The 21834-nt window shown below is 40.6% G+C and overlaps 1 protein-coding gene across 1 annotated transcript in view; it reads right to left on the bottom strand.

Annotated features, from left to right (window-relative positions):
* The window catches only part of ST8SIA1 (ST8 alpha-N-acetyl-neuraminide alpha-2,8-sialyltransferase 1), an 82917-nt gene that overhangs the window by 47751 nt on the left and 13332 nt on the right, over positions 1-21834 (bottom strand). The window contains exon 2 of the mRNA XM_029963659.1: positions 2974-3083. Coding sequence (XP_029819519.1) covers positions 2974-3083 — 110 coding nt within the window. The remainder of the gene's footprint in view (positions 1-2973; positions 3084-21834) is intronic.

Here is a 21834-nt window from a genome sequence, read left to right as displayed (position 1 = left end):
TCAACCACATTCACCAAGAAACATAAATTTTCCAGGAACATTTTCTCCTTTTCATGACTATATTTGTCAAAACGTGCACAATTACAGTTACAAAACAGCTTCTAGTTTGGTCTATCACAATTTAAGAGAAGCTAGACAACTTCAAAAGAAGCCAGAAAAGAGGAGCCAAAATAAGAGGTTTCAGGAACTGAAAGAAAAAAATAGAAGCATAATGGAAGCTTAATTCTCAGACATAAAGAATGAAAATCTTAAGAATCGAAAAATATTTACATAAAATAAAGTAATATAAAAACTAAGTAAAGTAAAATAAAACAAAAAAATATAAAATCAAATCAAATCTGGCAATAGGTTGCTTCCTGCCCCAGCGCTGGGTAAGGTACAAATTAATCAGATCAATACTATTTGGAGAGATTGTACAAACTCTCTCAGTAGCAGTTTTCAGTGGCAAGTCAAACAAATATTTGTGAAGAAACATATATATAGGTGATTTGCCTCAGGGCAGCAAAATGGCATAAATGCCTCTGCCAGATTACAGTTTAATGCTCTCCAATTTGCATAAACACTAACTATAGGGCAAGCTTGTAAGAAACTGCTTTTGATTAAAGTTTATTCAAAAGCACTATGAAGGACTAAGATCTCACCCTGCTTTTTATCATCTCAGCATCAATTTTCATCAATAATGAAAATTCTTTCATAAGGCAGTCCCAGATGCATCGTTTAAACACATCTAATTCCTTTCATCAGTAAGTCTCATTCCCACTTTTTTGTGCATTAAACATTAAGAAAAGCCCTGAGTACCCAGAGAAAGCTGTAAGAAATCAGTTGGTTAACAGAAACTTCTTGGCCTTTCTAATTATTTTCTTGAATATGCCAGTAGAGTGCCAAGTGTTGTGCTGGTGAGGAGCACATCAAGAAATAAAATATTCATCCTAAGAAACTTCTTTCTAATTCTCTTACTGTTACATCTGGTACTGAGGAGTGAGTATGTGAACATGCAGGAAAGAAGGAAAACATCATCAAAACAGAGACAAAAACATGGCTTTGGGTGAGTACCCAACATTTCTCTCATAAAATAAGCATTAGCAGGAGGTGTAAAACCAAATTTTTTTCTTAGAAATAAGGATTACAAACCTGAAAACCAGCCAGATATCAGAAGATAACCACACTAATAACCACACTATGAAACATGTAAACCATATGCCATGCACCTTTTTCATTGCAGATGCAGCATGTTATGCCTTAGGGGCTGAAAACTGCTGCTCTTTTCATCTCTGTGTTGGAAAAACTGTGTTTGTAGAAGATGCTCAGCAATGAGTTTAAACTCATTAAATAACCTTAGTGATTACAACATATGAGAGAAGATGGCAAATACACACAAGCGAAATCAAAACCCACGTGGGTGGAATAAAAGAACAAGGACAAAACCTGGCATGACATTTTGCACTGAAGAAATACTTTGAAGATATTACACAAATTTCTTTTCAAAAAATGAAAAATGTTATGCAGGTTACCACTGTGCTCTTTCTCTCTCAGCTCTGCGATTATAGAAATCAGATTTATAAAAGATCAACCAAATCCTGTCTTTCCCCTGCTGTAAAAATATTTTCTCCCAGGGGTGTATTAGTTTCTAATCCAAAAGAATTGACACACAAATATGACTGCACATCAGTAACACAATACAGCCTGCAGATTTTTGCAGAAAACTCTCTATCATTTATTTCCAAGTCAAAACAAGTTTTGCCCAGATAGTGGTTGCTTTACTGTCCCTGGAGAGAAAAGTTTTTTTTTTCCTCATCCAGCTACAATAACTGCTGGTTTTGGTTTTTCTGTTTTGTTTGTTTGTTTGTTTGTTTTAAATTTCTATTGTTTTTGCAACTGATTGCTCCTACAGCATTTCAGTTTTCCATTGCATCTCGGTAATATTACCATGGTATACACCCTGCAGTTTCTTATATTTAGCCTGTGGAACACCTAGGGAGCTTTGCAGTAATGGCAATCAGTGTGCTGCCTTTCTCCCCTGTGCCTTGCATCTTCTGCTCTATGTTTCCTTTTGCCTTTATTTTGTTTTATTTCTTTAACATAGAAGGCATTTTTGGTCTTTGAGATGCAAACTAGAAATTACAGTAATACTGTTTGGTTTGCAGCAAATTTGTACAGCTTTACAAATAAGCCATCAGGATCTAATAAGGAGACTTGCTAAAGTGGGTGTTCATTATGCACTCATGTCAAAACCCAAAAAAACTCCATTTCTTGTCTCTTTGGGAGCATTCCTCCGGTTTCTCCTTCACAATGTTTCTCTTGTTCATGTTTAACAGGGAGGAACTAATTTCTGTCTTTCTTCCTTAAAGATTGCAGACCGAGAAAGTGTCAAATTCAATCACGAAAGCAGTAGCTGGTTCAACATCCCTCCTGACAGGTTCTTATAACTTCAGGAAGGCTGGAAGGGAAGGAAATGTGAGGAATCCCAAAAACTCTGCATCAAGGAAAGAGGTCTGGCCTTTCCTCAGACAGCCAGCCAGAGGGAAGAAAAACACAGGAAGATTTCAGCTTGTACCAACTTAGATCTTAAGTCTTGCCTCATAATCAGCACCTACTCATCTTGAGTTCAAGGGGTTGCAGAGATGGCATTTAGAGTTTCAGAGGACATTCCTCAGGATGAGACCCTGCCTATCATTACAAAAATAATGAGAAAAGCAGCTCCTCAGTACCTCCCTGAGACACTGCACCATCTGTCACAACCTTAACCACTGGCAGATTGTCGCCACACCGCACACAACCATTTGCAGAAGCCAGCCACAACTCCTTTTTTTGCCTCTCCTCACACTTTCACCCAAGTTGCCTGTACAAAGCATCCTGCAAAGGCGAGGCAACAAGGCAAATTGCACTTGATTAATCGCAACTGAATAGCTTTGAAAACTCTGAGACTTAGCAGGGGGAAGGAGGGACAATGTGGCATTGAGGTTTCTGTCTTACCGCATGACAAAATCCGCTTGATCTATTTGTTTGCCGCAGCCGCTCTTTTTCAGGATCCCACCGTTTCCCACCACGGAGCATTTCTTCAATGGCAGCTGGAAGGGAGTAGCCTAGCAACACAAAACAAGGACCGGTTTTACAGAGGAGAACACACACATCTTTGTAGCAGCCACTCCTGGAGAACCCGGGGAGCTGGCAGGGCTCAAAGTGAGGAAAGAAAAAGGATAATTAGGAGCTAAGGAAAAAAAAATAAAAGGGCAGAAATTAGCTGATAAGTAGATGTAGGACAGGTCTTATCCCCACTCCCCAAACCAGAATGCAACAAATGTGATATAGAAGATAAAAGATATTTCTGTAAAACCAAAACTGCCTGAAGTCCTGATGCAGATATTGACCATGAGCCTACTATGCAAGCTGCAAGGACACAGGGGAAATATGACAACCAGAAAAAAATAAAAAGAAAAAAAGAATCTATGCAAGTGACCTTCCTGAGCTGATATACAATAGATACCTCTGGGGAAGAAAGGAAGAAAGGAATAGGGAACAAGGTGATGACGGAAACACACTGAGAATCTGGAGTCACCCTGGTTCCCTCCATGGTTGTGTCACTGGGACGGGTCAGTCCAAAGCCTTAGGTAAAGATATTTGTAGCCTGACAGCAGCTCCTTAAACTGTCAGCTGCCCAGACACAGAATAAATTAAAATTAGAAAGGGAAAATTTCAGCTAAGAAGCTCTTGTAGTCGCTTAGCAGGGCATAAAATTGCAAGGTCAAATTGTCCTGCTCTCCTGTGCATCAAACACAGTAATAAATTAGATCTGCACAGTCTTCGGTCCAGAGGATGGCTAAACTATGAGTGGGACATCTTCCTGTAAACCCCAGGTCATTCACCTTTAGTGAGGCTGGGACAATCACTTAAACAGCACACAGGGCATCAGTGCAGCACAGCATATAAAAAAAAAAGTGGTGAAGAGACAGGTGAATTTAAAGCAGTGTGATTTTGATACAGAATGGGATTTGTCTACAGTGCAAGAGTTAATATTCTCCTCATGCAAACAACAGTGCAGGGCTTTTCATTTGTCAAACCTGTCAAAAGCTGACTTTGCAGCAGAGACAGAAGGTACTGCACAGGCCTCTGAGAATGCAGATGCCACGGCGACAGGATGCAGCACCGCAGAACTCTCTGGAAGGATGAGGCAGAATGGCAGCAGCACTTGGCCTCACTTACACATAGAGAGCAACGTCTGACTTAACATCATGTATTCACCAGGCACTGCAACACAGTATGTGGTCCAGAAAACAGACCCAGTGTCACAGCACAAACTCTGCACTTGTTAGAACTCATTCCTGCTGTCTCATTTCTTTACTTCCTTACATTTATTTGCTTTGTCTTCTTTTCTCAGCAAATTAAGACTCTGTTCAGCTAGTATAAAGTCACAACCTGCTTTCTAACGAAAAACATTACAACACGTTTGTTATCCTAACTGTGGATTAAGATATGCTAAAGCAGAAATATAAATTTTAGTGTCCTGAGGCTCAGCCACAGTTAGGAACCCACTGACAGCACAGTGGAGCAGTACTAAGTGTGCAGCTGCACTCTTGCCCTGCATCTGCCTTCTCAAGAACATTTTTTAATTTACAGTTATTGAACTAGAAAGATATCTTGAGATTCAAAGGACTTGAGATTCATCTCTGAGGTGACCCTGACCAAATGAGAGCTCATATACTCAGTAAAGGAAGGATGTGGGGGTGGCAATTAAAGGAAATGTAGAAGAGATATATTTTATAAATAACAGTTTCTTTCTCATTCAAGATATATCAAAGCTCCTTCCAAGATAGGTAGTTATACAAAGGCAAGGCTGTGACAAACCACAGACAAAGGCAGCAGCCATTTAACTCTTGCTTTTAAGAGTAGTGAACACTGTCACATAAATTCTGTGCCTGTAGTACATGTTGTGTGGTTTTAGACCCCCAAAATAAACACTTAGGAGTTACTAAATTCTTTGAGTTGCAAAGAACCTTTGATATTGCTTGAGATGACTTGCTGTCCTTCAAGTGAGGTTTATATCCTGTTATGCTCAAAAATGATAATATCAGTTGTCACTTGCATAAATGCTTTGGTTTCCAAAAGCACGTGAAGCTTTGAAACCCTTGTCCTTCTGTTATCCTGAACATTGGCTTCTTACCTGGTGTGCATGGCCAATCACACACCAAGGAGAGGTATTTCTATTTTTTACTCCAGTTTGTGCGAAGTAGGGAGCTGGGTGGTAACCCAGAAAACACCAATCATCAAAACTTCACACAATTTATACATTTTAACAAACAAAGGCATCAACATTCATTGGTTACAAACTACATATCCTTTTCATTAGTAAGTACTCAAATCTACTCCAATCTTTATTTGCTAACTATATCTCTTGCTTCTCATGCTAATTAGTCTGCATGTACAGTTCTTCTCTCCGTTTTTAGAAGGTGGTCAGTGGGTTGGTGGTTGCAATCCCCCACTGCCAGAATTACCTTTCCCCCATTTACTGCTCAGTCCTGCTGACTTCACTCCCAGTGGCTCTTTTCTAAACAACCCATTCATCTTGGGATTGTGTTCCCTTTTCTTTAAAACAAAGGATTAACCAAGCCTCTGAGTTTCACAAAGCAACTGCTTAATCACACCTGCCTAGCTATAGCTACTGATTAACAACAAAATAACTGCCAAGTTTGGATCAAATCTTGAGGGATTAGATATCACTTCAGAGAGTCTAAAAAGCAAAAGAACAAGATAAGGGCTGAGAAGGTGGTATGAAGGAGCCAGAGGAAAGTCGAAGGGAGAGATAAAATCACCATGCTGGTTGTCCCTCTGCCTAACTTGTGGACAAATCTACTCGCTCTCTGGACACAGGAGAAAAAACAGGTTGAATACAGTTCTCTGTGAAAAGCCACGATGCCCACAGGAGCCCTCAGACACTTTTGCCTCACCTAGCAAAGTACTGAAAATTCAGGACATGGCACAGACATCAGACAGAGTCTACATGTCACCATTTAGCTTAAAATGTTCAACAGATCCGCTTTGCCGAAGACCACACTTATAAACTTTCCATACACATAAAGCAAAATACAGTCCAGTGATAGGGTGTGGGGGGTTGTAAGGCCAAAGGATTAAGCGTCCCTGCTGCTTGGTGGCATTTCAGCTGCTTGGAACTTAATGAAGAGCAAGCAATTGCTTAGGATGACCTGGGAGAAACCTGCATTTATCTTGCACGTGACTCTTCTTCAGACATTTAAATCACAGATCTGTATTATTGCTGAGACTGCAGGATCATTTCAGGAACTCTTTGTCCAACCAAACACAAACTGACTGGTCACACAGAAATCATACAAGTCTGAAACTCAAGTGCTGCCCATAAGCAAGTATAAAACACATGGTTCCTTTTTTTCTCTCTACAGAAGGCATTTCTCCTTTCCCTCTTTCAGAGGGGACTTCACTCTATGACTTCCCATAAGCACTCAGCTCATTCCTTCCTTTGGGCTGTCCAAAATAGGCGGTGCAAACAGCTTAAGCAAAATTACAACACAATTAACCAAAAGGTAGTTTTAGCCCTCAGACACAGTAGAATTACTCAGCTTGTGGAAATACATCACCACTGGGCTCTCAAGATGTTTCCCTGCATCCTCTCGCTGTTCCAACTGCCTGTTTGTCAGGGTGTGCACTGTGGGTTTAAGGTTGGATTTAATACTTAATTAATTATCAAAACCTGGAGTGTTTTTTTTCCTGTAAGGGTAAATAACATCAAAGATGAACTCCAACAATGACTTGTTTCCTCATACCAACTGATCTCACATCGTCTTCATGGTGTAGGTACGGGTGATCTGTCTTCAGATTTTTTTTTTGTTTGTTTTTTTGTTGTGTTTTTTTTTTGTTGTTGTTGTTGTTGTGGTTTTTTTGGTTTTTTTGGGGTTTTTTGGATTTTTTTTTGTAAAATAGATTTGGACATTGTAATTTCAATAAGAGCCAATTTTCAGTTTTAAGGAGATAATACTATATAGTAAACCCAAGTTGCCTTCTAGGTTTCTATTACCAGCAAAATCTATTTTACAGGACTCATAAAAACCTTCTCATGCTTTTCTTCTTAACCTCCCACAGCATAACTCTTTGCTAGGCAAATTGTCAGTTCATATTGACAGCGTGAAAGTTCTCACATTGTAGGGACCCAGCTGTCATTTATGCTAAATGCTCAAGAAAACTCAGTTGTTTTTCTCCTTAGAACTGTAAACTGGCCTAATGAATGCTGGCTTTGGACAGTAAAGCTGTTACAAAAGCATTTCCACTAATATTAGCTTCCTGAAACTCTTATTTTCATTGTCAACACATTCGTTATTTTCTTCATTCATAGAATTTTCATGAATGGTTGGAGTATTGTGGGTGGACTAATAAAAACAGTGCAGCATTGGTTTATCTAGTGTAATAGAGAAAATGTACAAATAAATCACCAACTCTTCCTGATTTTTAACAAATCATTACCACAGAATTTGCAAATACTCTTAATTAAAAGCACCTTGCATATTGGAAATAAGCAGAGTGAACTCCCTTTAAAAGTAAGTCAAGTAATTTTAAAAGGATTGCATAAAGTGGTTTTTTAAAGGCATCTCCAAACAAAAACAAAGACAGAAAGGCCCCACTGTCTCATTTTCCCTGGTTTAAAACAATGAAATTCCATTGATAATCAAAGAAGATGTTCTATTTCATATTCATATAAACAAAAGAAGAACCTGTACATCCCCCTGCGAATTCAATGACAAATAAGCACACAGAGCAATAGATTAAAGACTCCCAGTTGAATATGGGACTAATTTAACAAAGCATCTCTCCAGCAATTCACTGATTAGTTTAATCATTCATCGAAGTAGAAATAAATCATTGTCATCTGTTAAAAGAACATTACACAGTACTAACAAAAAATAATTTCTTTTAGATAATGCTACACTAAATCACTTTGATTTCATTGTTAGGTTGTTAATGCATTAATTTTTGCCTACTCCCTGCCAAAGACTTTAATCAGCAACCAAGTTCTTACTGGAAAAATAGGAAAAATTACAGTATTCAGCCTCTGATTTAATGCTTAAGACGTCAAAATCATTGAAAACACTGAGAGCATAAATTAGAATAATTTCTTTCTAAAATAAGCGTTTTTAATTTGCAGGTTTTGCTGGGGTTTTACTGTCCCTTTTGTGAAGGCAGGATCCTGATGTGAAGGGTGTTGTTCTACTAAATTTTCTGAGGAGCCAGCAAAACCCTGAGAGTTCACAAGCAGTCAAATTCAGCTCTTAAAAACACAGTTTCTTGCACTTTTGAATAAGGATGCAGCTGACACTTGAAAGGACAGCTCTCTGTGTGACAGCCTCAGGTAATGTGGCCTTGGTTTTTCACACTGTCAGACATGGCAGGGTGGCAAATGCTCCTTCTCCACTGTTTACAAATCATCTTCAGTCTGATGGGTCCTTTTCTTCCGCCTGCAGAGCTGTCAAGACATGACAGCTTGATTGCAAGTGGTCCCAACAAAACATCAACGTCAGGGATGGTGTATTCCCTGTAGGGGACTGGGGAGCTGGTTGTGGTTCCTTGCATTTCACTCAATTCTACCCTGACCTGGCTCCAGGACCACAGAGCAAGGAGCAACCACTGGCAGCAAGGTAATAGAAAAATTCATAGAGTCATAGAATGGTTTGGGTTGGAAGGGACATTAAAGACCCCATCTAGTTGCAACCCCCCTGCCAGTCTCCCTATCATGGGCAGGGACACATCCCACTCGACCAGATTGCTCAGAGCCCCATCCAAACTGGCCTTGAACACTTCCAGGAGTGGGGCATCCACAACTTTTCTGGGCAACTTGTGCTAGTGTCTCATCACCCTCACAGTAAACAATTTCTCCTGTATATCTAATTTAAACCTCTCTCTCACTGGAACAGGTAGGGCTCTGATTACCAAATGATTATTAGAAGAAGAGACTGCAACAGTGACTATGAAATCCCTCTAGAAAATAAGGAAGAGATCCTACAATGGACCTCCAGTTACCTTCTTCAGTTCACTTTGGCACTGCCAACTAACACATTTTGAAACCTCAAGCTCATTGCTCATACAAAAGAGAAGTTGTCCAGGTGGGACAAGCTTCTCTGCGGGTCCATGCAAGCATGTCTCAGTCATGACAGCAGTGTCTTTATTCAGAACTAAACAAACGTTCCGAGCTTATGTAAACTTTGTGCTCTTCACAAATATGTACTTATGGCAATATTGTTTTTCATGAGATTAGTATGTCACAAAATATTTACAGAGGGACACAGGACTGCAAAGGATCACTTGGGAGACTGAAGGCAGCGCTGTGCTGCTGCAGGACACTCTCTTCTATCCAAAAGGGTATTAACTGCAGAGCAACCACACACAAAAGAGAGAACACTTTGCAAAATACTGCATGTTCACATAAGCCACAGAGTACCAGTGACTAGCTGGCACTCACTTTTAGTTCAAGATGTACTTTAAGCAGGAACTTCAAAACCTTGTGCTCTCTAATAGCTTTCCACTCAGCGTGAAGGCACTGCAAGGGAGTACTTGCCATGAATTAAAAGAACATTTAAATTGCTACTGTGGCATTTAATTCAATGGAGTCGGCCTTCATACCACTGTATGAAGTGGGGATTATAGAAGAAAAAAAAAGCACATTTGGAGATTGTAACAGTTTATTTTAGAAAACAGACTATTGACAGTGTAGTACTTTAAACCATGAATTCTCTGGGAATGTCAAGGGAATTCTCCCTGACAAGACAAAGAGATATGAATGGGTGGGAAATTCTAAAGTTCTGAAAGACTTATGGATCCAAACTTAATGACCTGCAACACATTAGGACCCCAAACTTTGGATTAAAAATTATAAAAAGCAAATATCATTTCATGATTAATGGAAAGAAAGGAACTCAGCCTACTGGGGGCGGGAAGGGTGTCTCTTCTTCTGGATGAGTTATAGTTTCCAACACTTCCACAATAGGGAGGCCTCATGAAGGACTTGAGCTGCCTTCCAAATATCTGCATTTAAATGTTCTGTGGAGTCACCCAGCCCTGTGTAAAGTGTGCAAAATGGAAAAATAACATGCAAATTCCCTGAAGAACAGCTTGACCAGAATTCATAAATAACTGTCTCTGTTGGTTACCCTCAACACTGTCTCGTACACTTGAGTAACTCACTTGATTTTTTCTTTTTAAATCCTGTGTGATAAGGATGAACTTTGAGTCCCAGGTCAAATCACTTAAACTCTGCCAACATCCAAAGAAACAGTCAGCAAATCCTTCCTTTTCCCTGACCACCTGACACCACCAGATGCCACAACAAGCTCAGAGGAAAACACCATCCAGTGTGTGGGATTCTCAGCCCTGCTCTGCTTTGTCAACACCTTTGGAGGTAGGTACACAAGACTCTCCCACTTAATTTCAGCTGACTCTGACTTAAATGGTGGCTCTGTGCAATATCTACACAACCTCCTAGTTCACTGGCACTCGGTGGCAGAAAGACACATAGGCAGAGTAGGTATTTCAGCATTATCTCATACTGCACAATGCTGAATGCTTGGCAGCAACCCCCCATCTTTTGGGTTTAGAGACGTAACTTGCAGGTGCTGCTTTTGAACAGTTTGCCCATTCTTCACTTTTTCCCTGTGTCTTTCTTAATCTGCTCCAAGTCTGAGCAGAAGAGAAAAAGCTGTGTATCAACCTGTATACATTACGATTGCATCGATACAATGCTCTAAGCTTAAGCCAAAAAAAGTGCATCAAAACCTTTTTGGGTTTTTATTAGATGTTTCATGGAGACAAGGGTGAGCACAAACAATCACTTCATGGGGAAAAACTACTTTTTTAATATCATGTATGTCTATTAAACAACAAGAGTAGTTACCATTTTATGGCAGTTTAATGGGTTATTCTGCAGGTGTGGGGAAATGCAGTATAAACTTTTTAACTAATCTCCTGCACTGCATTTCACAATGTCCTAGCTGAGGAAGCTACACTGTGTAGGCACACAATACCACTTTTATGCACAAAGGTCTTTGTTAAAGTAAATAACTACTACACTACAGGTAGAGAAATGTAGAGTGGAAAACAAGTAATACAACTGCCAAGTGACCAAGTCCTCCAACTCTGCCTGTACTTGGTGATTTCAGGATGGACATGTCTGGTGTAGGAATAAGTAGACAATGCACTCTCACATTGAATTATTCTCTTGTGACAGTGTGGGATAAGAGAATAGTCAGGAAAGATGGAAAATATCTGGAAATTTTGCAAGACCAGCTATTGCTCAGTAAAGGGAACTACTCACTTTTCCCAGCTTTACAAAGGATTTCTCAGCACAGTTTCATATACGTGCAAGGTTATTGCCAGGACACCAATCCACAGTCAAATGCACAGTTCCTAAGCAATTTAAGAGCAATCCTAACCCTGTAGAACTGATGCAGGATGAATGTTTCCACAGTCACATGAGCAGAATACAAATAATTGTGAAAGGCAAACAATAGCCCGCACTGAACATGGGAGGGAGTAGGAAAGACAGCACGCAGGAGGACTCTGAAGGTGTCAGGAGACCCACCTGCATGTATGTGGTGGATTTACCAGAGAGCTCACACAGCTGTAGAAACACAGAGTTCTCTCAAATCTGATTAGTAGGACATGGTATATGCAATAAATAAGGTTTGTTTCAGCTCATAAAAAAATATAAAGGGCTTCCAATTCTACTTGTATAAAGAACAGTAACACTCATGTAAAGGAGTGGCTTTCCGAGTTCCTGATCCCACTGACATGAATAATAAAGGAAATCGATCAACATGTACAGGCACCAAAATATGGATTTAATGATCATGTGGGATACCAAAGGTAAAGCTTTGGTTTTCATTTTTTAGCCTGTCTTAAAAGCAATACACTTCCATTTCACTAGTATATTAAACAATGAATTTCTACAAGGAAAAGACCCTCTAATCAACAAGTGTTCTTTGCCTTTGCTTTATGTCTAAATAGTTCGGATGAATCAATGACGTTTACTGAGATTCACTGGTTAAAAAGACATCAAAGACAACTAGTAAGGATTGATCTCCCCAGGAAATTTGCAATTAGAGCTTGAGTGGAGTTTAAGCACTGAGATTGGTTTCTGGCAGCATGGAAGCACTGCTTATGTTTAATACTTGCAGACTTCATTTTTTTTCTCCTCTATTAATAAGAAAAATTAAGCCTCTTAAGAAAGCTTCATTTACCTTATAGATTGTCCTAGTTAGGACAGCTGAGATCAGTTCATCATGGTGGGTGTAACCCAAAACTGTATTCCATTTTACAATACATATGGAGATTTATTTACCAACCTATCCTGGTAAAAACCAAATAATTCCTTCTGATTCCAATTAAGTACATGTAGATAAACAGCAAAAGGAACCACAACAGGTTACCTAGGAAACATTTTAGGGGCTCTCTGGTGTTTCAGGTGTTTAGAATAGTTTATGGGTAGAGATTGGATGGAGAAGCCTTATGATTTGGGCTGCCTAGAGACATTTTTAAAAATGCAACATGTAATATCAACTTACAGATAGAGAGGGTTCATTTAAATGCACTCCTGAGTTGGACGAAACAATGGCATGAATCCAGAGAAGTGAGCAATCACTTTTCCCACTGCCCCCATGACACACAGTCAAACCAAATGCATAAAACACATTAAGAAGCAAGAAACAGTTTGAGGAATCAATAAATGTATCAAGCACCATTATATCTGGGCCAGGGCAGGAGCCTGTATCAATCTGTATCTTACATCTTTAGTCTGTCCTTCACCCAGAAAATCTGATTGCACACGATTTGGCTCATGTAACCAACAACACAAGAAAAGTTGACATGTAAGAGTCAGAAGTCACATAAGAAAAGCAAATAATAGAAAACAAGACAAAGAATTCCAAAGACTGCACATAAATCAACGGTATAACTCTTCATTTAGAGCACTATCTTTCTTCAGGGCAGTCTTTCTGCAGAAATGTAGAGCCAAGGTCAAAAGACCTTGTTGAAAAGTAAAAAAAGGACGTCAGCAGCATAATAGGATTTACATATAATGAGTCACTAACAAACTGTTTAAAAAGGTATGTTTATCAAACAAAGAAGCAATTAGAGGGAAGTGCAGTGCCATGTAATGTCATGTCTAAAGGTTATGAAAACAGAAGTTTAGAAGTCCAAGGAGGTTGAGTGGAATAGCTACTACAATTACAGAATCAATGCAGTTTACAGTAGCTACTTATTTTTTCCGGTAATGAAAACAAAACTCCTTAAAATGTATTTTCATACAGAGGCACAAGAGTAATTAATGAATAATTTATCATAACTGATTTGAATAAACGGTCATTTCTATATAAATAATAAAACACTTAGTGACATAAGCTTAAAATTGGGAAAAGTGTAATTTCATTATATAAGGGTGCAGGTTCTCTAAAAGGCAAATAAAGTGTCATTTGTTGCAAGTCTACACGAAGCCTTGTCCAGAGAAGAGCAACAGAGATGGTGAAGGGTCTGGAGCACAAGTCCTGTGAGGAGCAGCTGAGGGAGCTGGGGGTGTTTAGACTGGAGAAAAGGAGGTTCAGGGGAGACCTTATTGCTCTCTACAATTACCCAAAAGGAGGGTGTAGCCAGGTAGGGGTCAGCCTCTTCTCCCAGGTAACCAGCGGCAGGACAAGAGGAAATGGCCTCAAGCTGTGCCAGGGGAGGTTCAGGCTGGACATCAGGATGAATTTCTTCACTCATAGGGTTGTGAGGCATTGGAATGGACTGCCCAGGGAGGTGGAAGTGTTCTAGTAATGACTGGACATGGCACTTAGTGCTCTGGTTTAGTTGACAAGGTGGTGGTCAATCAGAGGTTGGACTTGATGATCCTGGAGGTCTTTTCCAACCTAAATGATTCTGTGAAAAGTCATTTGGGGCTAGCTCCTCTACTGAGAGCACAACCAAACAGGCTGGGCTTCAGGGACCCAACTCAACCCAAGGCTGAGGTAGCACAGGGCACACATCAGAATATGAAAATTAATTTCACACAAAGGTATGCCCTTTCTCACTTGGTGCCTCCCTTGCTTTTAGCATCATATAATTCACGCAATCTAGTCCACCTCCTGCCCCAGGCAGGGCCAGCCCTGACACTTGGTCACTGTGTGCCGTTTCTTACATGCTTCAATGCAGGGTTCGGTGGGTCAGGACCCTGGACAGCTCCAGGCATCCACCCGGACCCCTCAGCTTTCCCAGCCGTCCTTTTAGACATGTAATTATTCCTGAGTAAAGAGTTAAAAAAAAACATTACATGCTGCCCTGTTAGAGGTTCCAATTTGGAGAACCTGGCCTTGAACACTTCCAGAGATGGGGAGTCAAGCTCTGGGCAATCTGTTTCAGTGCCTTGCCACCCTCACAGTAAAGAATTTCTTCCTAATAGTACTCTTTCATTTTGAAGTCATTCCCCCTTGTCCTGTCACTACATGTAACAGTCCTCTAGTTTCATCTTCCCACAGTATCTCCAAGTTTATTTTTAGAGCTATCTCAGTCAATTAAAGATATAGCTCTAATTAAAGGGAGACATGGGGTGCTCTCCACCCATGTCTGGATAGCCTTTAAAGGGCAGTCTCAGAAGAAAATGATTGTAAAATGACATTGTGTTGTAGATTACATTCCTTCCCAACTACATCCAGCTAAAAAACGTCACACTTAAAGAAAAGGCTTTTTCCCCTAGAGATATAATCTCTTAAAATATGACCTGGGATTGGAAAGACAGATTAGGTTCTTTTCTGGTTTTTGTATCACTACTAAAGATTCCGCACAAGCAGGCTGCTTAGATCTTCCAATTTTGTGCTGGTCTCTGGACAATGCCATTCAGGATATCTGAAAGGTATCAGACCAGCCCACTGCTAACATCCAAGTCAGCAACAACACTGTGTGCTTTTTTCCCCAGTAAATGAGAGTGTAATGACTTCAGAATGTGCAGAGAATTGCTAGATTAAACATTCTTTTTAACAGCATCCCTCTTGTACTCCTAATTACATTTTCATACCCTTCAACATAAATCTTATTCTTTCCATCTCTTTTCTCCACAAACAAATGGGACTCTGTGCTGGACTGCCACAGCCTACATATTCTCACTTTTTTTACTCAGCTTCTCCCTTGCTTTAGGAAAGCAATGAAATGTTTGGGTATTTACCTTCACTGTTTCTACCATCAACACAGACAAGCTGGCATGCTGTATGTAAAACATCCCTAATAAAGCTTCTCCATAATAAAGTTTATCCATCTGGTACATCTCCAAGGTCGATAGTCCAAAACACAGCACTGTACTGCTAAGAAGAGGAAAATAACCTCTATCTCACCTGAAACCATGACACTTTCCTTTCAGATTCATATTGGTTCATTTTAGAGCTAAATCCCAATGCAAAAAAACCTTAGCAGAACTACCAAGTTTCATGGACTTTTTGTACAAAAATCTTGGAAGCCTGTGAAGTTTGTAAACTTCCATCAATTTAATTAACATTCATCTGAAAAGTTTATGGATATTAATGAATTAATGGCCTGCATTTTTCATTCACAAAATAGTCTAGTGGCAAAGCTTTCATTTAAGCAGTGAAAATTTTCACCAAGATTTCATTAAGCCTGAAGAGGATACTTGTAGATACAAGTGACTGGCAGATTCTGCACTCCAAATATTGCACTGAAGTGAAGAGGAGGTTGTTTTACAACACCATGCTAAAGATAAATTAGCAATGCTTCTACATTAAAATTCAAAATGGGCAAGCCTTTCACAACGAGTTTGGCAAAGTGGTGGGTCACAGGCTACAGCATTTTGTTTAAATCACTTCTCCCACTCCTACTTAAAATTCAGACATCCAAATTCACTACATCAGAGAAACGCTACAGCTCCACTGAACTTGCAGTAATTTGTATGTAACAGGAGTCTACACAGACCTATGAGCTTGCTACATACCCACAGACTTCATCCCACTACAGAACAAGAAAAAAACCCATGTGCTTCAGGGCAGGAGCTGTACTCTGTCAGGTCAGCCAGGGGTTGAGATGAAACACATCCTCGGATGCTGGATGTGACTCATCGCCAGCAACACATTCCTCTACTATGGTGCCATCAAGATACCAGTCATCAATACACAAGTCAGCCATTCCCTCCTGCTTTAGGACTTTTTACCCCAAGTGCACTTGCCTGCTAAGCACACAGGTTGTTAAAGAGACAGAAGCTGCAGTGTGACTCCTGTCACAGTCTCACGCCCAGAGAAACTCCATGAAGTGCCGTTCCACCCCGGACTGCAGCCTCGGCTCCCAGAAACCTCTCACAGTCACACCCACTACCTCACAGTACAGTTAACTTCTCCACAAGCACCTCTCTGCCTCTTCACATTGAGTGGTCCTGGGAATAGCTCTACAGAGTTTCATATGATGGGTCAGTAAAAGGTGAATATCCTTTCCAAAAGCATCACGCAGCAGGATGCAAGACTTCAGGCAGCCAGCACTCAGCATTTCTCCCTTTATCTGTGCTGCCACACACAAGAATGTAGTCCAAAAATGAAGGCACACAGGCAGATTAAAAAAAATAATGGTTTTAGCTGAAGCCTGTAGATCTGGTTGATATGATGGACTCTAAAGCAAAAGCTCACACCTTAGTCAGATAAAAAAAATCAGTAACTCCTAACAAAAAGTACATGTACATATGAAGAAATATCAAGCTGTAACATGGAGAGTTTTCAACAGATTTCCCTGGTAGATACAATATTGTCAGTTACTTCCAAAGTGCTGAATGATGTAATATTGTATTCATATATATCACACACATACATCTACAAAGTGAGAGCATAGCAACAAAAATGCAATTACAGACTGTAATGGTTGGGAATCAGCAGTAAGTAGGGAAAACAACAAACTCCATGAATTAATGGAAAAAATACTGCCGTGATTTTGCAATAATATAAGAGAAGAGCAAGTGTTCAGTGTTCACCCAGCAGATGAGGTAATAGCCTGCACAGCTGACTGGACACCCCAGAGATCCCGACTTTCATTGTCTCTACACACTGATGTAATTTATATCCATTTGCACAGCCACAGCAGTGCCTTAAAGAACCCAAAGCACAAAAGTAAAGCTCAATCATCCAATTAACTGCCCAAGCAGCTGTGGAGATAGAAATTAAATTATTTGCTCCATAAAAATCTATACTTTCTACAGTGAATTTTAAATTTAGGTTATTTTCTTTATGAATTTTAAATTTAGGATAATGGTTAGCACTTCTCAGGATTCTGACTGCACTCAGGATGTATGTTATATTTAATTTCTGTTTCAATTGTTCACGCAATTCAATGATTTGGTAAGGTAATATATTTTACTTCTTGTCTGCATTGTAGACCCAGGCAGCAAATTTGCTGAAAATCAATTTTTTAAGCTACAGTGATGTATTCTGGTATTGCACAGCTTGACAGGACAAGTCAGCAGTTCTATTCCCACATTTATACTTCCGGGGATGGTAGAAATCAGATATATTTGAGATGCAACAATGAATTACCGCAACTCATTACTGGGGTATCGTAAATGCTTCATCGTAAGGGGTCCTTTGTATGCAGAGGCAGTAACTGTTGTAGGCTGGTGACTGCAGCCTTGTAGCACTGACATGCTGCAGCTGAAGCACCAATGCTGGAGCAGGCTGAGAAATCACCCCATGCAACCCTGCAGCCTTCAAGCCTGAAGCACTGGAGACACTGACACAGAGCACTTGGCACCCGCAGGCGTCAAAATACCTGAAGAAAGATGTTAAGTGAGTGTGGCCGATGGAATTATAACCACCATCATACAAACACCTGGGATCTGATCTGCAAAAACAGCCTTTCCGTGGCACTCCAAGCACAGGCAATGGGGATTCCGAACTCCAGAGAACCTACAGGCTTAAACACAGCCTCTACTGCAACTGATTTATTTTCTGTTCCTTCCCTCAAATTAAAGTTCCTCTTCTCCATTCAAAGGAAACTACTGCAAGTCCCAAAAGAGTGGGAAGAATATCAAAGCACAGTGCAAATTGCTCTTAACACGTCGCCAAAGTAAAAAATCATTTTCACTCAGCTCATCATTCTTGCAGAGACAGCTTTTTTTCTCCCTCGAATAAGTAGCTAGACATCCACTGAAGGCAAAACATAAAGACATGGCAATCAAAAGAGAAATTTTAAAGTACAAACCCGTGGTTTTTAAATTTACTCTTTCTGACAGAAATTTGGAGTGCACTGCCAGTAAGTGGTAGTTAGGCGTATGCTAGTGAGATGAAAAAGACCCTGGGAGCATAATTTCAGAGAAAACGCTTTTTGAAAGGGAAATTCCATGAATTCTGGCGGAAAGGTTACTCGAAGCCACACGCATACCTGTCACATTTCTGCAAGTTGTACAGTATTTCGCTTCCTTGAAAGTACAAGAGGATGTTAACCTATTTGACAGAAGATAGAAAAAAACGTTCTTAAATTTACAGAGAAAGGGGCTGTGAATTGACTGATTTGGACCGCTGTCAAATCAGGACTACTGCACATCTCAGATTTTCTGTATCTACTCAAGTTTAAAGGAGGTTTCAAAAGTGAGCCACACCTGGCCTGTTAATGAGCTATTTAACAAAATAATTTCATACAGTTTCCAAAAATCTGATTTGTAGAGCTTTAAAATAATATCAAATTAACTTTAAAATACCACAGACAAGTATCATCACAACATGTTAACTGAGAGTGGAATCGAGGTATTTTTGTGATCTAAAAAAGATCAAAAAAAGAGAAACAAAACCAAAAAGGAGAGCAAAAGAAAGAAACATAATGTGTTCGTACTTCTAAATAATGGGTTGGGGAGAAGTCTAACAAGAGGGGATGCTGCATGTACAGACAGGCAAGGAAAACATTGATACAAAAATAGTGCAAGGCCATAATGGAGAACTTCCCGCCGCAGGAAAATTCAGAAAGTAAGTATGAACAAGATTCTAATTATGAAGGATTAATGAAAAGAAAAGCGTAATCCAGCTGAAGTTAGGTAAACATCATGTTGCCTGTGATTGGTATATACCCTGCCTGGTTTGACTACATTGCTTGCTAAAATTTAGCAACTACCCAGTTAAATTTCAGAAGTGTAGGATACGAGCTTAAAGTCCAGCAATCTAAAAGATGAAAAAAAAGACCTTTTTATGCCAGTGAACCTTCTGAAGTCCTCTTTTACCACTGAGTCATACTGGACAGGACTGGAAGCTCAGTGGCTCAGATCAGGGAAATACAGAATGTACCAAAACTTCATACAGGCATTTTAAACTTTAAAGAATTGTGCATTTTTTCCTTCAGATGCAGCAAACCAAGCATATAGTGCATATTATATGTTATTTGCACTGGAGTTCTGCTCTACATTACAGAATAGCAGGCTGGGCAAGGTTGGAAGGGAACACAGTGGGTCATCTGGTCCCATCTCCCTGCTCAAGCAGGGCCATCCTAAAGCACAGGATTGTGTCCAGACAGTTCTGCAATATCTCCAGTGAGGAGACTCCAGAACCTCTCTGGGCAGTCTGTTCCAGTGCCTGGTCACCTGCACAGCAAAGAAGTGCTTCCTCATGTTCAGGTGGAACTTCCTGCACATCAGTTTCTGCCCTTTTCCTCTTGTCCCATTGCTTGGCACCACTGAGCAGAGCCTGGTCCATCCTCTGACACTCTCCTTTCAGATACTGATAGATATTAATGAGGTCCCTCCTCACTCGCCTCTTCTCAAGGCTGAACAGGCCCAACTCCCTCAGCCTCTCCTTGTAAGAGAGATGCTCCAGTCCCTTAATCATCTTCATCACCCTCTGCTGGACCTGTTCCAGGAGCTCCATGTCTCTCTTGTACTGAGAAGCTCAGAACTGGAGGCAGCACTCCAGATGTGGCCTCACCAGGACTGAGCAGAGCGGCAGGATCACCTCCCTTGACCTGTTGGCAATGCTCTTCCTAATGCACCCCAGGATCTCCTCGGCCTTTTTGGCCACAAGGACACAACGCTGGTTCATGGACAGCTGGTTGTCCACCAGGACCCCCAGATCCTTTCCTGCAGAGCTGCTTCCCAGCAGGTCAGACCCTAGCCTTTGCTGGTGCCCGGGGTTATGCCTCTCCAGGTGCAGGACCCTGCACTTGCCTTTGTTGAACTTCAGACAGTTCTTCTCAGCCCATCTCTCCAGCCTGACGAGTTTCTTCTGAAGGGTATCAGCCCCTGCCCCCAGCTTTGTGTCATCAGCAAACTTAGGTTCTGCTAATCACCTTAGGTGACTCCTTGCTTCCCCATCCACACAACAGAGAACAGTGAAACTTGTCTTGTGGGATCAGCAGGAAAGGAGCATGCTGCAAGAGCCAAGCTTACCTTGCTTTAATAAAAAATATTACCTCTCCTGACAAAGCTTGTTTTATCTGTGTTCTTATACCTTCAAAGCCACAATAAAGCTATCAGAATAGCAGCAAAACATTAGTACACAGTATTACTACAGGGAGGAAAAAAGCCATCTAGACAACAAATGAATACACAGCAGCAAAGCAACTGCACCTCCTACCTGACACCGATCACGAGCAAATCATCTTACAGTTCAAAAATTGACCACGAAAACTTGTGATTCATTTCCAGACCACTTTGAATTTCACTCCAGGTGTGCAAATTACCCCAGCATCAGCCTAATGGAGTAGCACTTACGTGGAAGGGGGTTGTCTCATCTTTATGCAGGATTCAAATCCCCACAGCGGGATAAAGCAGAGAAGCCAGAGGCGTTACACTGCTGTGAAGCAGGTGCAAAACGAGACCTGTGCTCGCCTGTGTCGCTGTAATGACTCTCTGTCTCTAAGGTCTGTGCTAAGCTGTGTGAACACCACACAACATGAACATGACAGCAGCCAAGAAAGTATTAATGGGGGAGTCAACTGATCCCCTAACTGTGATTAAAAGGCCAACTAGAAAGAGACGCTAACAAAGACTGAAGAATAGCAGCAGTAGGTGGGGAGGTCTGGGGACTACACGGGGGAGATCTCAGAGACAAAAATGCAGTGGGAAAAGCAGGATAAAGAACTGAAGCAGCAGGCCGGGGAGCTGTCATCATTTTCCACCAGAGAAGGGGATACTGATCCAAAGGGATGCTGTGGGTAGCAGATATCTTTGACAAGAGCCAACACAGAAGTACACAGTAATGAGTCAGTTTTGAAAAAACACTGATTTCCTCTCACCCTCTTAACCATAACAGGATTAATCACAAATACACCTTTAGTGTACGTGCTAGTTCACAGTTCTTCTGTATTATCAAAATACCTGTTGCTATCAACAAATGGTCTATTTACTGTGGTTTTACATTTTCTCCTCAGTCAGACACTGAGTTCAAATTTCAGCTTAGGCACAGAAAGATCCTGTCCCAACTCACAAACCAGAGTTTTGCTCTTACAGATTTAAAGAAAAAGTGCCTACTATGAGAACATGTAACTTCTGAAATCAAGACCTCTGTCAGCTCTCTTAGCAAATCTGTTTTGATTTTGTACAGGTTTGATTTTGCCTTGTATATTGCCAGCTCCATGGAGAAGGAAGGATAACAGAGTCATGTAAAATATTAACTTGTGACAAATGTATCATAAAAATCTAATTAAGCTGGTGATGCTAGTCAGGAGCAAGGCAACACACAATCCAGCTTGCTTTTCTGTAGCTGAAGGTGCTCTGAAGGAATGGAAACTTGCATCCTTCAGTGGGGAGATAAACCTTGGGGATATGGAAGAAGCAGCTCTGCTAAGTAAAAATTGTGATATTTTTGCAAGTGCACATTTCTGTAAATACCT

Source organism: Manacus vitellinus, unplaced genomic scaffold, assembly GCF_001715985.3.
Source record: "Manacus vitellinus isolate BGI_N305 unplaced genomic scaffold, ASM171598v3 scaffold_5_pilon, whole genome shotgun sequence".
NCBI lineage: Eukaryota > Metazoa > Chordata > Aves > Passeriformes > Pipridae > Manacus > Manacus vitellinus.
This window is presented reverse-complemented; position numbering and strand designations above follow the sequence as displayed.